At 39.9% G+C, this 15033-nt stretch overlaps 1 protein-coding gene across 2 annotated transcripts in view; it reads left to right on the forward strand.

Annotated features, from left to right (window-relative positions):
- The window catches only part of RDX (radixin), a 59327-nt gene that overhangs the window by 15235 nt on the left and 29059 nt on the right, over positions 1-15033 (forward strand). Inside the window, exons 2-3 of one of the 2 annotated variants that reach the window (XM_060234839.1) lie at positions 2318-2381; positions 14142-14225. In XM_060234839.1, the coding sequence (XP_060090822.1) occupies positions 2370-2381; positions 14142-14225 (96 nt within the window). In that variant the 5' untranslated portion in view covers positions 2318-2369. Of the gene's footprint in view, positions 1-2317; positions 2382-14141; positions 14226-15033 lie in introns of those variants that run through there. The other variant, XM_060234840.1, reaches the window with a different exon arrangement.

Below are 15033 nucleotides of genomic sequence, written 5' to 3' on the forward strand. Positions count from 1 at the left end.
TTCACCAGAGGTCTAGAAAAAACGTTATGACTGAGGAGTGAAAGAATTAGGTTGGGGAGAGAAGAATGTGAAGAGACTTGCTAATTTATCTTTAGATGCCTGAAGAAGGAAATTGATCAGTTGTTCTCGATTACTGTGGACAGGGCTCAAATGGCAACCAAAATGTCACCCTGAATGTGAAAAATGCTGCTTAATTTTTAAAGAGTGCTAAAGCTTTATCCCAGTGCCTCCCCATGCTTTACAATTGCCTGAGGGTGTGGTGCATTTTTTTAACCTATTAACACACATTCACTGATAAAACAAGTGTGGTTGGATTCCTTAAGTGTAATCATTCCCTAAAGCAGGCAGATTGACTGGGAGACTGCTTAAGGTCACTTTCCTCTGTATAATCAAGGATTTCTGTTGTACGTGTATGGTAGGGAGTTGCTATGATGTGCTTGTTGGAGTACCATGGGTGATCTTGGCATTCCTACTTGAACTAACTTACTGCACAAGTTGTTGTGAGGGTAAAATGGAGGTAGAGGCAGTACACTGCTTTGAGCTCTTTGGAAAAAGAAAGGCAGGATTTTTAAAAAGCAGAAAAGAAATAGAAGCAAGGATCTATCAAGAAATTGGGTGGCAATTCATGAAGTTACAGTGATCCCAGAGTTGTTTGCATACAGAAACTGGAAGATTTACATTTTAAATAATTTTTGCATTTTTACAGACATTATGTTGGAATCTCCAAATCTGTCAGAAGCCAGTTTTTCCATTATTTAGTTAACCTGGTAACCCAGTTCCTTGTTCAGTCTATTACACATCCAAGAGGTTTTGATGCTACACTGGAGTATAAGTTAACAAGGGGCAAGGCACACTATACAGTTTGGATGTAAATGTACATATTTGTATGTGCTAATTCTGTCTGGAGATTGGTTCACATGACTTGAATTCTGACTGATACATAGGAAAAAAAGTTGGGAAAAGATACCTATTTTTACTTGCCCGTAAGCCCCACAGATGGCAGAGTATTTACTGCTTTCTTTAAAAGATAATGGAGATTTCTTGATGTTTAGAATTCTTGTGGTATTTGCGGTTTAGAATTCTTGTGGTATTGCAAATAGAATTGCATCCTAGGATTCCAGTGGCCCTTGCAAGGTTTATCTTTTATGCAGAGGTACTTGACTTATGACAAAAAATTTTTCTTAAGTAGTCAGCAAGTGGTCATTGTGAAATTTAGCCTTTATTATGAATTTTCAAGTGAGAACCTTTCTGTTTTACCTTGACCTTCCTTCAGGAAGCTTAAGGCATCATATATGGTTCTCCTGTTTTTACCATCACAACAACACTGTGAGGCAGATTAAGCTAAGAGTGGGGTGACTGCTGCAGGACCTCCCAGTGACCTTTATGTCTGAATGGCAAATGGAGCACTTGTTTCCATGGTTGTTGTCTCACACTAATTACTACACCAAACTGAGAAGCACAGTCTTGATATACTTTTCTGTAATTGGTTGGCTCCAACAACATGTGAATAGTTCCATTTGCACAAGCGGTTATACAATGGCTGCAGTATCGCATGGCACTGTCAGCATTATTTTGTTTTAAATGTGCATGTAGAACAATGGGTTGCCCTTTAATTCTGAAAATTTCAGAAGAAATATCTTATAGTATGTCTTGTGTATATGATAGCAGCATATCTTCTTGTGTCAATGGAAAACAAAATAGGAGTCAAGTAGCACCTTTAAGACCAACTTAGTTTTATTCATAATGTAAGCTTTAATATGCTCTTATGTTTTGAATAAAACTAAGTTGGCCTTAAAGGTGCAAATTGACTCTTATTTTGTTCTACTACTTCTGACCAACATGGGTGCCCACTTGGATCTGTCAATGGAAAAGATAGTGAGGATACAATCATTTTCCCTTGTTTGCAGTCAGATAGCAAGGAACAATATTAATGCTTGCACAAGAACTACTGCGTATACAGAAATATTAGTGCTACTTCTACATAAAAATGGAGATATTTATTTATTTATTCGGCTTATATCCTGCCCTGTGTGTCGAAGCAGGCTCAGGGCGGTTTACATTCCATAAAAGTCATATAAAAACCAGTATTAATATAAACCACAAACATGAAAATATAAAAATACAGAATATATAAATACATAAAAAGGTATATTACGTTAGAAGAGTATATGTTGGTTAGTTAACTAGTTTGATAGGGGAATGTGGGTGACAGTCATAAACAACCGAGTGACATGTAGCTAGCCTTGAACACTTAAATGGAAATATGGCAGACAACTGTTTCGAATAAAAACTCACTTCTACACTTGTATTTTGACAGAAAGCTACAATAAATGATCTGAAAGAAGCTGCAGCATAGAAGAGAGGGAAAAATGCCGAAACCAGTAAGTAAACAACTTACATTTCTAGAACTTGATAGGGTTTCAGTTCAGTCTGTGATCTAGTGGCCAACATTTTGTTACAGGGTCTCCTTATATTGGGGAAGGCAATGGCAAACCACCCCGTAAAAAGTCTGCCGTGAAAACATTGTGAAAGCAACGTCGCCCCAGAGTCGGAAACGACTGGTGCTTGCACAGGGGACCTTTCCTTTCCTCCTTATATTGTCCTGAGTAGTTATGCTGTCATATCTGGGAAACTTCAGAGGAAGGGCATGATTCAGATGTTGTTCATGTAAGGAACAGTGCATAAAAGTTCTGCTTGTCAGATAGGGTGGCTGAGGGGCAGGGGTGGGGGGGAGTATGCAGTGTGTTGTTTTCACGTCAGGGGCATGTGTACTTCTCCTGGGCATAATGCACAAGGCATTTACTTTCCTCTTTTCTGAAAGATTTGAAAAAGTTCTGAGAAATGCATTTATTTATTGAGGAATGGAGATGCTATTGTCACTAGTAGTGTTATGGAGCTTTACAGAGTACAAGATGACATTTATCTGCCCCGGGGAGTTTATGATCTAAAACCAGGTTTGCTTAAGCCTTGTGAAACCTTTCTCATCTCTGCAGAAAAGAAGAAGATGGGGTGTTCTGTTTTTGTAATTTCTGGGGTCTTTTTACAAAGACTCAAGGGCAGCATTTTTCATCTCTCTATGGTAGAGCTCATAGAACTTTTTAGATAGTATAAAATTGGGGAAAAGTGTGGGCCATTGTAACAAATTTTCTAATTGATTGGCTCTGTGTCAGGATCTTCCTGAGGGAAGTTCCTTTGGGTTTGATTATCCTTAGATTCTCTGTAAAACTTGGAAAAATAGTAGTCAGCTACTTCCATAGCTTCTCAGACTTCACTGCCCCCACATTATCTGATTTCTAATTTTGTGTTTGCATACATGCACACGTGGAAGTCTTGTCTCAAGCTAGAATCAGTGACCTTGGATTTCCCAGTCTGACTGCTGCAGCTATAAGTTCTATAGATTTAAAAGGCAGCTGAATAATGTTATTGTCTGGTTGTATAAAGACCCTTTGTTCTCAACTATAGAAATAAAGAAGTCCTGCTGTCAGGAAGCGAGGACAATCTTGTTTCATTTCCCTTATTTAAGTGCACATTCAAAAATAATGAGCTGCTCTGAGGGCCTGGTATTGACTACTGCCATACCATTCCCACAGGAAGACATGTGTTGAACTTGATTTAACTGGTGGTGAATGGATCTGTGAGGAGGATTCGTCTTTAATGACAAGGTTTTATGCAGCAGTTCTGGCACTGTGAGAGGGCAACGCAGCTTTTATGACCATAGGTGGCTGCAGATACAACACTTTGCAACTCTTGTGCATTTTCATACAAGTAGTCCTTATCTGCTTTACTTTTTAACATCATAGAGTACTATCGCATTCCATGTTCAGCATCATAAGAACATAAGAGAAGCCATGTTGGATCAGGCCATCGGCCCATCCAGTCCAACACTCTGTGTCACACAGTGGCAAAAAATTTTATATATACACACATACACTGTGGCTAATAGCCACTGATGGACCTCTGCTCCATATTTTTATCTAAACCCCTCTTGAAGGTGGCTACACTTGTGGCCGCCACCACCTCCTGTGGCAGTGAATTCCACATGTTAATCACCCTTTGGGTGAAGAAGTACTTCCTTTTATCCGTTTTAACCTGTCTGCTCAGCAATTTCATCGAATGCCAATGAGTTCTTGTATTGTGAGAAAGGGAGACAAGTACTTCTTTCTCTACTATCTCCATCCCATGCATTATCTTGTAAACCTCTATCATGTCACCCCGCAGTCGACGTTTCTCCAAGCTAAAGAGTCCCAAGCGTTTCAACCTTTCTTCATAGGGAAAGTGCTCCAGCCCTTTAATCATTCTAGTTGCCCTTTTCTGGACTTTCTCCAATGCTATAATATCCTTTTTGAGGTGCGGCGACCAAAACTGCACACAGTACTCCAAATGAGACCGCACCATCAATTTATACAGGGGCATTATGATACTGGGCATTATGATACAGGGGCATTATGATACTGGCTGATTTACAGTTTTACCTGTTATTGTTTGCACCACAAAGGGTCATGAAGCACTTCAGAAATTCAGGTGTTACACTTCTGGAGAGCTTTGCATTGATGGATGATAGATGAAGAAATGTAGGGGGGACAGATCAAACCTTCCATTATTAGGAATAATAAAGGAATATTAGGAATATTTAGAACATTTGCTTAATTACTCATTTGAGTTTTAAGCTAGAGCTAAAATAACATTCTAGCTGTCTCTTCAATGCCAACTTTATCATCAGACTAGTATTTATAAAATGCATGCTTTGCCTCTAAATAGATCCTGGTTATCAGTATATGCAGTTGATAAAACTCCATGCTTAGAATCTTCAATCTTGATTGAGTTGTCCTTCAATCAAGGCTCTCACGTACATCTTAAAAGAAAAAGTAATGCTCATTGGAGCAGCCAATGACATGGACTACTCTTGATCAATAAAAGAATACCTGACTTTTTTTATCAATCTCTGTCTTATATGGAAGGCTAAGAACTGTGGTTCCTACATGTACCTCTTTCCCCAAAGTATTGGGGTGGTTCTGATTTGTTTGCGTACAGAGAGGATTTGGGACCATGCATCTCTTGTGATCCCTGAAAGCTGCTTTCATGGCATCCCACTTCTCTTAATATCTTGCTTTATTAGATGGATATATTTAAACATTATACAGGATGCTTTCCTTGAAGTTATCAGTTATTGGGATTTAAAGTAAAATGGCTCAGATAATTGATGCCCTAATGTGCCAACATGGAATATGCCTTTTTTAGTATGGTATTGAACGTACAAGACTATACTGACATGTGTAAACAAATGTCTTCTTGAATTTCATCTGGGATGTTACATAAGCATATAAAGCACACAGTACACAACAGAAGATGCCCCAAAATACTTTGTGTACTATTGAAATTCAGATGTACAATCAACAACCCAGCTATTAACATTAAACCTTTAGCTTTAGTATGCCATTCATTTCCAGATATGAAGTTGCTTGTGCATATTAGGACATTATTAACACTTTCTGTAAGCATTGCAATTAACACAAGCCAGCAATTAAATACAACTCTAAATACAACTCCTTTATTACCAGCTTTGAACACAAAACAATATGGTCAGTGGTAATAAAATTAATTTTACTGTACACCCAATGTGATTACACTGCTATTAAAATAAGTTGTATAGGGTTTTTCCAACTACACAAGACTTTATGCTGTGACAAGTCTTAGCGCACATATGTTCCCACCTTCTGGGGGAGTTTATTTTTATCACTTCAGTATTGTACTGAAAGCCTTTTTAAAAATAAACTCTGCATTCAGCAACCATGGTAAGAAACACTGCTAAGACTCTAGAAAGGTATTCATTTGAAGCATTTCCTATTCCGCTTTATCTCCTTTGACTCAAAGCAGGGAACAGAGCAGCCACCAAATTGAGATTAAAAATCAATTAAAGTGCACAAATTTCAAAGGATTCAGATTTGAAACTCAAAAATGAATAGGTAGGGTTAGCAACCTTGCAGCCAATACAATGTAAACAGTTCCGCCTCTACCAGATGCTTTTTGGAGTGAGACTCTCTTCTGGAATGGAGCAAGTGAAAACACCCTACTCATCCTCTCCGGCAGGTCATTCTAAAGGACAAGGCGCACCATGGAAAAGGCCTATGATTTCACTGTATGGGCAGTGCTAAAGGAGGGCACTTGAAGGAGGAGGCTGCCAAAGAATGTAACTGGCACAGGGAAGGTGTACTAAGTGACATGGTTCACATCTGAAGGCACTAGGTTGCAAAGAGCTTTAAAGGTGATAACTGGGACTCTGCATTGAGCCCCGAAGCTAATTAGAAACCAGGAGCACCATCCCAGACTCCCCCTCCCCCAAAATTGGGTGTGTTATGGAAATCTTAACCCATCTGAGTTTAAATAGTGTATTGTCTATCCTTTTTGCATTTGTTCAGTAATAATAAGGACCATGGGGTTTTCAAGGCAAGAGTTGTGCAGTATTGTACTGAATGGTTTGCCATTGTCTTCCTCTGCACAGCAAATAGCTTCACTTAAAGTCCCCACCAGATGAAGCAGATAAAGTTAATACAGAATTGGTTGATAGTGAAAGAGGAAATTTGCCTCCAGAGGAGACATAACTTTATAATTAGCAAACAATATGGTATTGCTGTCCTATAATATGATACTTGTATGAAGAATATGTTCTCCCTGCCAATTTCAGCGACTCATTAGGAGCACGGTAGAAGCCCATTTGTCCACAACAATGAGACTTGCCTGGCGGCCTCTTAGCAGAATGGCTCAAAAGTGGTATTACTAGGATCTTGACAGCGTATGTTATGAGTGACCCAGCACAGGAAGCTGCAGTCAGGAAACACCTGGGGAGGCATGTCTAAGGATCTCTTTGGATCCTAACAAGAACAATGATGGGCACTGGGAGGCTAGCAAGCCATTCCTACAATTGCAGATTGAACATAGTGACTCCTAACTGAGAGATTCTGGAAGAAAATGTAATTTGCATAGCCAGTCACTAAAATTAGTAGTTTTATTTAGTCAGTAATTTCCATGTTGATTAATCTTGTAGATTGATATCAGTGACAACTCCCCAGAACCAGATTGGTGGCAAATGTCAAAAGAAGCATGTTGCCAGCAGCAGATAATGAGTGCAGGCAGCCTGTGTACATTCAATACATCTAGTTTACTGAGTCATTAGTGAAAAGAGCCTCTTACTTACACTAGAGCCAGAACCTTCAGCGCCTTCTACAATGCCAGCAAATCTGCTTTAGGTAAGCAGCCTCAAACAAAGCAAGTAGTAATCCCAAACTCTGTTGTGTTGTGGATTGTGTGACTTTCCTCTGGGCATAATTTTTGCCCTTAAATTAAGTAAAGCAGTTTTATATTTAAAAAAAAAACACCTTGCAGATGTCTATTTTTGGATATGTTAGATGAATAGAAGGATTTCTTTCAGTATTTTCTAAACAAAGCAAAAAAAAAATTACAGAATCTGTCCAAATTCCACATACAGCTCTCAGGGTAGAGGAGTTGCTGCTTCTGTGGGGGTATATGTCCAGGCATCAGTAAAACTTGTTCCCTGTGAACTTTTGAAAACTTCATTCAGACAATCTGGTAATCAAAAGCAGACTCTCCCCCCCCATACAGTTATATATTTAAATATCAAAAAAACTAAATCAGTTGGTGTGCCTTGTTGTCCATGAGTCCTGCAGTGAGACACATGCCACAAGGCCTGGTGTGATCATGTGATGGGAGAGGCAATGCACAGGTGAAGAGTCCACAGTTTGTCTTACTGGGAATAAGCCCCATTAAAGCGTGGGCCTTAGTTCTTAGTTCTAAGTAAATATGCATGTGATGATTTATTTATTTGGTTCCATTTCTATCCCGCCCCTCTCATGAATTTTCTTCAGGATGGGTTGCAGTGTTCCTTATAAAACAATAAAACCAGACTCTAACCACTAAAATAATGGCATTCAACTTATAACAGACTATTTCCATAGCCAATTAAAAATGGAGAGGGCTAAATCCCATGAGGGATTCCAGATGGTAGATGCCCCACCCTGGGCTAAACCGGGCAGGGGTTGATGCTGATTCACTGAAACTCTTTAGGTGGAAAAGCCATCTAGTAGAAATCAGTAGCGAATCTGATTCCTGTTATTAAAAATAACTCTGTTGTGCAGTAGAATAAAGAAGGGGACAAATGGGCTGGGTTTTTAAAACTGATGCTGTGCTTTTCTCTTTTCTTTCTCTCTCTCTCTGTCTGAGATCAGGATAGGAATGAATGCTGCTGTTTCTTCTCTAGAAAGCAGGTACAGGCTTAGGAGTGTGAACTGCTTAAAAGCACAGTGCAACAAATTTCTTTGCCTTAAAAGGCGGTTGCCTGGATTATAAACTTCCTTGCCGTTGGTGGCTTGGTGCATGTTTGTGTGGAACACTCTATTTGCAACTTCAGTTATTGTTCTAGTCTTATGGGTGCTTGAAGAGTTATGTGAAATTCCAAGAAATGCATGCCTGTAGCTGTCTTTGGGTTTCTGTCTCTGAGCAGGACCGGTCGCAGGTTTTTGTGGGCCCTGTGCAAAAGAGTATAACCAGGCCTCCATGCCACTTTGGTAGCCCCGTTCTCCTCTAGCTATACCCCTTCTATTTGGCTCTACTTTTTCTTCTTTAACCACTCCCTTTTCCATTTCAATTTGCTTATTCTGGTAAAGATAATTTTTTAAAACAACACTTTCTTGGTTATCTTATAAAAACAATACCATTTAGATGTAGCATCAGTATAAACAAGTTATTTCCTTTTCCATATTAATATTCTTTTAAACATGCATTGCATATGGTGTTTGCAAGCTAAAACTAACTAAAAGCCAAATCCTCTGCGTGTCCAGGCAGTGGTGCATGTAGAGATGCGAAGGCCTGCAAAATTTCTAGAAAGTTGCGTCTCTAGGGGCATGCTTTTGCATTGTGCAACAAGGCTGGTTAATCTGACACAAAATGACAGACCATATACATACTGACACCACATAACCATATGTACAAAGGTGGCTGAGAATATTTTTTGCCTACATCTCCCTATCATGGTCAAGATGTGGACTTTGTGAAAGCTCCTCTAACACAGCAGCTAATAGTGTCAACTGCAGCAAAACAGATTTGACAGCATCTAGGGGAGCATTCCAGTGTGTCTGGGACAGAGCTTTCAGGATTAGTTGTGGCAAATGCTCTAAGGCCACTTCCCAGCTTTTTGTTGCTCTAAAAAAAATGAATACATTTGATGTACTGTTTTCCCCAAAATTCCTTTGCCTGGCCAGAACTGTTTGCAGCATGCACCAACCCAAGATCAGTTGTGCAGAGAGCAAGTTACAAAGAACACCTGGGGATTTTTTTCAAGAACAGTTGCTTGTACTCCTTTGTCCCTCACATTAGTATCACTGTCATAGCACTGTCCCCAAATATCAGCACCAACCTATATGTGTCTATTTCTCCAGCATAGGATTTGCAAGGCCTTTACCTGTTGTGTCTGTGTGACATGCATAAATTTCAAAACATTTTCCTTGGTGTCTAATTTGTTAATCAGTTTCAACGTATCTGAGCACAAGTGTTAGCCGTTTGTGTTTTGAGATATCTGGTGTACATCTACCATGATGCTGATGAATTTAGCTTTTAAAAAAACTTTTTAAAATAATAGTATCTGCTATAGCACATACAGGCAGAGGGAGAAACACATTCTGCATATCCTTGCTGAGAGAATGAATGTTTTTATAGCACTGCAAATGTTCTCTCAAAACATATTTTGAGAAAACCTGAAGAATTTCTAGGAAGAACTCCATTGTGTTCAGTGAATACCTTGTCTGATGATCCTCTAAAGGCCACCTTGTTTTTAGCCATGCACCAAATTGAAATCTACAGGGCACATCAATACCTGATGCTATCAGTTCTGCTCTAGATGAAGTTGTCTTTGCATGTCTTTGTAGAAGGTAATGTTTGGTTTCAGCCTGGCTTCCAGCTCTTTCCATGTGGAATAATGATTGAGATGATAACTTGAGACCTCATGTCCATGCAGAGACCCTTGCTAAACCGGTGCTTCAAGTCTTTGAACCCTCCTGAACTTGAGTATGATGACTTGTTAGTATTAGCAAGCAATTTGCAATAGAAACAGTAGACAGAATCACATAATGATGAGTATCCAAGCCAGTTTCTTTCAATCTTAATCATTGTCCAAACTCCAGTAATATATGTCAGAAAGAACCGCCTCTTTGTACCATCAGAGAAGTCTCTCAGTGGGAAGTTTCTGTGCATCATACCACCACTTTGGGGTTGGTTTGAGCCCCTTTTGATGGCTTGGCATCTTAGATGCTTGCTAATTACATATGGCCATTATGCAGGATCATCACTGAACTCTGAGAAGTGGTGCAGACGGATGGATTGGGGTTTGCTGGCAAGAATCATCAGGAAGAACTCATGACTTCCTCAGTGCTGAAGCACAATAAAGAAATATTTATACACTGTAGATTCTCCAGCGTGCTGGTAGAAGTGGAATCATTCCTTCTGCATTCTGGCACACTGCTCTTTTGGAAGAAATGGACTGCAGTGTCTCTCTCTCCCCCCCCCCCCCACCCTCAATAAAGCTTTTTCCTTTCTTTTCTGGCTTCCAGACTTGTTTCTTCAGAGGTGTTGATCTGTGGTGTTGATGGTGCTTAGGATCCATAGTGTTGCTGAAAGCAAACAATAAAGTATAGAAGATATGTGTAGAGTTATATTTGGATAAAATGGAAGGAAGGAGAGCAGTATAAATCACTTTGAGTTCCCATTGGGGAGAAAGACAGGGTAAAAATGAAATACTTCTAAAGAACCCTGAGAAGCAGGCTAGACAAAGTTATAGAGACTTGCTCAAGAGTATGTATTGCACCCTAGATGCTGAGTGATTTTATGAAAATGGTCTCAAAGTTCCATTTCTAACTATCATCATTGAGTGCTTTCCCCACTGATCCCTCTTCCATCCCAATATATTACATGCTGAAGGTAAACCAGTGCAAAAGCTGACAATTAGTAGAACAGTAGTTTGTTATGACACATAAAAGAATATGACAATGCTGTTTGATTTACACTGGCAGTGGAGGAACAATCTTATGGGCCATGGTAATTCATTAGAAGAAGAATCAAAAGTAAGGCAATAAAGTCACAGGTAGCTTTTTAAATTTTATTTTAAAAATTACTTTTGTCAGGATTTCATCATAGACTTGCAATTTAAAGTTATCAGAATAATCTCTGCATCTGGTAATCCCAAGAAGTACCATTTCTCAGAAAGTGTCAGTCTGTTTTATGTACAAATTTTGGAGCTCCACCAAGTGGCACTGAGCCACTTCAAGGCTGTGTCAAGTTTTCACTACCAAAGATATAGGCAAAGGTACCCCAATTCATAGTCTTTACCATACAGATAGAATATGCTGGAGCGGTGCTTAGCACTGTAGTCAGAGATGGGGACAGAACCTACTGGGCGGTGTGAACTGGCAGAGGCTGATCAAGAGAGAGATCTTGGGGGACATGGTAGATAACTCACTGAAAATGTCAAGACAGTGTGCGGTTGCAATAAAAAAGACCAACACCATGCTGGGAATTATTAGAAAGGGAATTGAAAACAAATCAGCCAGTATCATAATGTTCCTGTATAAATCAATGGTGTGGTCTCATTTGGAATACTGTGTACAATTTTGGTCACTGCACCTCAAAAAGGATATTATAGCATTGGGAAAAGTCCAGAAAAGGGCAACTAGAATGATTAAAGGTTTGGAGCACTTCCCCTGTGAAGAAAGGTTAAAACGCATGGGGCTCTTTAGCTTGGAGAAACGTCGACTGCAGGGTGACATGATAGAAGTTTACAAGATTATGCATGGGATGGAGAAAGTAGAGAAAGAAGTACTTTTCTCCCTTTCTCACAATACAAGAACTTGTGGGCATTCAATGAAATTGCTGAGCAGTCGAGTTAAAACAGATAAAAGGAAGTACTACTTCACCCAAATGGTGATTAACATGTGGAATTCATTGCCACAGGAGGTGGCGGCGGCTACAAGCATAGCCAGCTTCAAGAAGAGGTTAGATAAAAATATGGAGCTGAGGTCCATCAGTGGCTATTAGCCACAGTATATTACTGGAACTGTGTGGGGCAGTGATGCTCTGTATTCTTGGTGCTTGTGGGGGGGGGGGCAAAGTGGAAGGGCTTCTAGACCCACTTGTGAACCTCCTGATGGAACTTGGGTGGGGTTTTTTTTGCCACTTTGACACACAGTATTGGACTGAATGGGCCATTGGCCTGATCCAACATGGCTTCTCTTATGTTCTTATGTTCTTTTCTGGCTTTGATGGGAATTACACTGTTTGCACATCATCTGCAACAGTATAATTTATGTAGGTAGTATTTGCAAGTCCCTGGTCCTAGCACACATTCATGGAAGGATGCCTCCATGCCAGCCTTCTATGTGTCTTGAAGCCTGTCTTACATTCTGTACCATATAATTCAGTCAGATTGCTGTTAGAACTGCAAACTGCAGGCTTCTTCATCATGCCCTGCAATACTACTCCCTGCCTATTTGAACCAGACTGATGAAGATCTCTTGGGAATTCAGAAATTTCCTCTGTTGGTTTTATATTTTCTGCATGGCAACCCAGCTACTTGACAGTCTTTCTCTGTGTCTGGATGCATGATATCTCAATTAGAGGGATTGTGTGCTGCTGTTCAGGTATTCTAAAGTGTCATGTATTAGCATTGGAGGGGGGCATCTCTGCTGTCCATCTCATTTGACATTCCTCATATAATTGGACAGGCTTTAAATATTACAAAATGCTTCGAAAGGCTGTTTATTCCGAGGAAGAACATATGAGAAAATATAAATTTCACTATTTGCATACAACACTACTTTGATTCTGATGGCTTTTACAGGTAAAAACATTTGAATTACAAGTTTATGTATCTGTTGACTATAGTACAAAATGTATCATACAAAGAAGTGATGATCTCTTTTTGGTTTAAAACGAGATCCCCTTTCTTTACATATGAAGAGCAGTCTTGAAAATAGATTCTGCACCCTACCCCCCCATACCATTTGTCCCTATTTTCTTGGGTTGTCCCCACCATTTATCACCATAAAAGGCTCTGAGCACAAAGAATTATTTTCTTGGATGGATGGCCCCTTTGTTTCGCAGTGCCATCATCCATTGAACTCACTGTCCAAAAGTCCAAAGCCCTGATTTGGTTTTTCTCCACATAATTTGCTAGAGGTGGGCTCAGGAATAGCTGCAGGCACTCAGGCTATAAAATGGTCATGAGTCCACTTGAGAAAAGTAGAATGCTGAGGGTGCTGCAGCCGCCTACCCTGTCTCCAACTACCTTTGAACCCACACACCCCCACGCACACAGCAAAAATAAAGCCATAAAGCTCCTACCTTATGTGCTGCTGCTTCTATGTAGAATCGACGACTGGCATGAGATAGAGAGCTAGGGCCTGGAAATGACAAATATCATGTGTTTCAGAGCGCACAGAAACAACTGCTATGTGCAAGAAGCAAACTATGAGGTGAAAGCTAGAGCGGGGGCGGGGGGAAGTCAGAAGTCACAATTGGGAGTGAGCACACTGACAACTCTCATTGGTTGGCAAATGACCAACTACGCCTAAAAACACAGTACACAAAGAAGGGAAGGTGGCCTGAGGAGTTCAGCCAGACCTTGTGCAAACTGAAGTCCCTACTAAAAAAATGGCAGTTTGGCATGCCATGTTGCTCCTGGAAGCATGCTCGACTTTGGGGCAGGGGAGGTCTTGTTGATTGTATTGACTCACTGCGTACGCCACCTTGAGTTCCAGTGGGAATGATAGATTATATATAAAATAAATGTCAACTGTTATAAATGAAATGTCTTCATTTCCTGTGTAAATATAGTCCCTGTATATATAACTTCATATGGAGCATAGTTAGCATTAACAGTCTCATATTCTGCAATTGTATGATAGAGAAACCCATTACACTTTGAAGAAACATCACTTCAAAAAGCTCATGTTCAAATGCAAGTCATAGATTGCTCTGCTTTTTGCTTGTAGGCAGAATATGGAAAGAGTGGTAGTCATTTCAGTATTTCAATGCTGATCAAGGTATTAGAACCTTAGAATATGTATTTTTGTTTTATACAGATTAATGTAAGAGTTACCACGATGGATGCAGAGTTGGAATTTGCCATCCAGCCCAATACAACAGGGAAACAGCTTTTTGATCAGGTAACCTTTCTCCATATATAAACATCTCATAATACCTTCATCTGAGACTTGTTTTTCCTGGGCTACTAAAAACCAGGCATTTGCCCAGTAAAACTTGCTTGTAACTGCCACACAAACTGTGAAAATCATTGATATCTTAATGATATTCACATTTAACCTCCTTATTCAAAGTATTTCAAGGCTATCCTTTATAAACAAACAGAGTCCAATGGTATCCAAGTAATATTTAAATTGTTCCAGGCTGATAAAAATCCAGCAACATGGAGTCATCCACAAACAAGTGCACTGGTTTCTGGTTTCTCTGTGCGTGGGGAAGTCCTTAGATATGCAGTATCTCCCCCACTTCTCTAGTGGAGGTGAAATCCTCTAAACTGCAAGAAAAGGAAGTCTCTCCAGGTTGTTGTTAGGGTGAAGAAGACCATTTATATGCAGTCTGCGAGTCCTCTTCCTCTGAAGCCAGGACAGAAGTGAAGAGATTTCTAAATGTAATGTGCTGTACATTGGAGAGCAGTGTGATGATTCTTTGCTTTGCAAACTTCAGGAGAGACTCTTCTGCCCTTCTTCAGGGTAGAAAGGAAGACAGAAGCGAAGACTGGTCTCAGCTTCTGAGTGTTTTGGAAAAGAACAAGACATCTGTTTGCTTTCAGAATACTGCAGAGACTTGGCCCATATCAGAGAGAGTTTCTTCACTTACCATATTTGTGGAGAATGCTGGTGGAGTCTCTGTTTCCAACTGAGTCTGAAATGCTTAGTCTGAGTTAGGTGGGGGATGTTTCATAGCGTGTGTGTCTTTTGTCCTTTTCCCACT

The sequence above is a fragment of the Heteronotia binoei genome, chromosome 3 (assembly GCF_032191835.1).
Source record: "Heteronotia binoei isolate CCM8104 ecotype False Entrance Well chromosome 3, APGP_CSIRO_Hbin_v1, whole genome shotgun sequence".
NCBI lineage: Eukaryota > Metazoa > Chordata > Lepidosauria > Squamata > Gekkonidae > Heteronotia > Heteronotia binoei.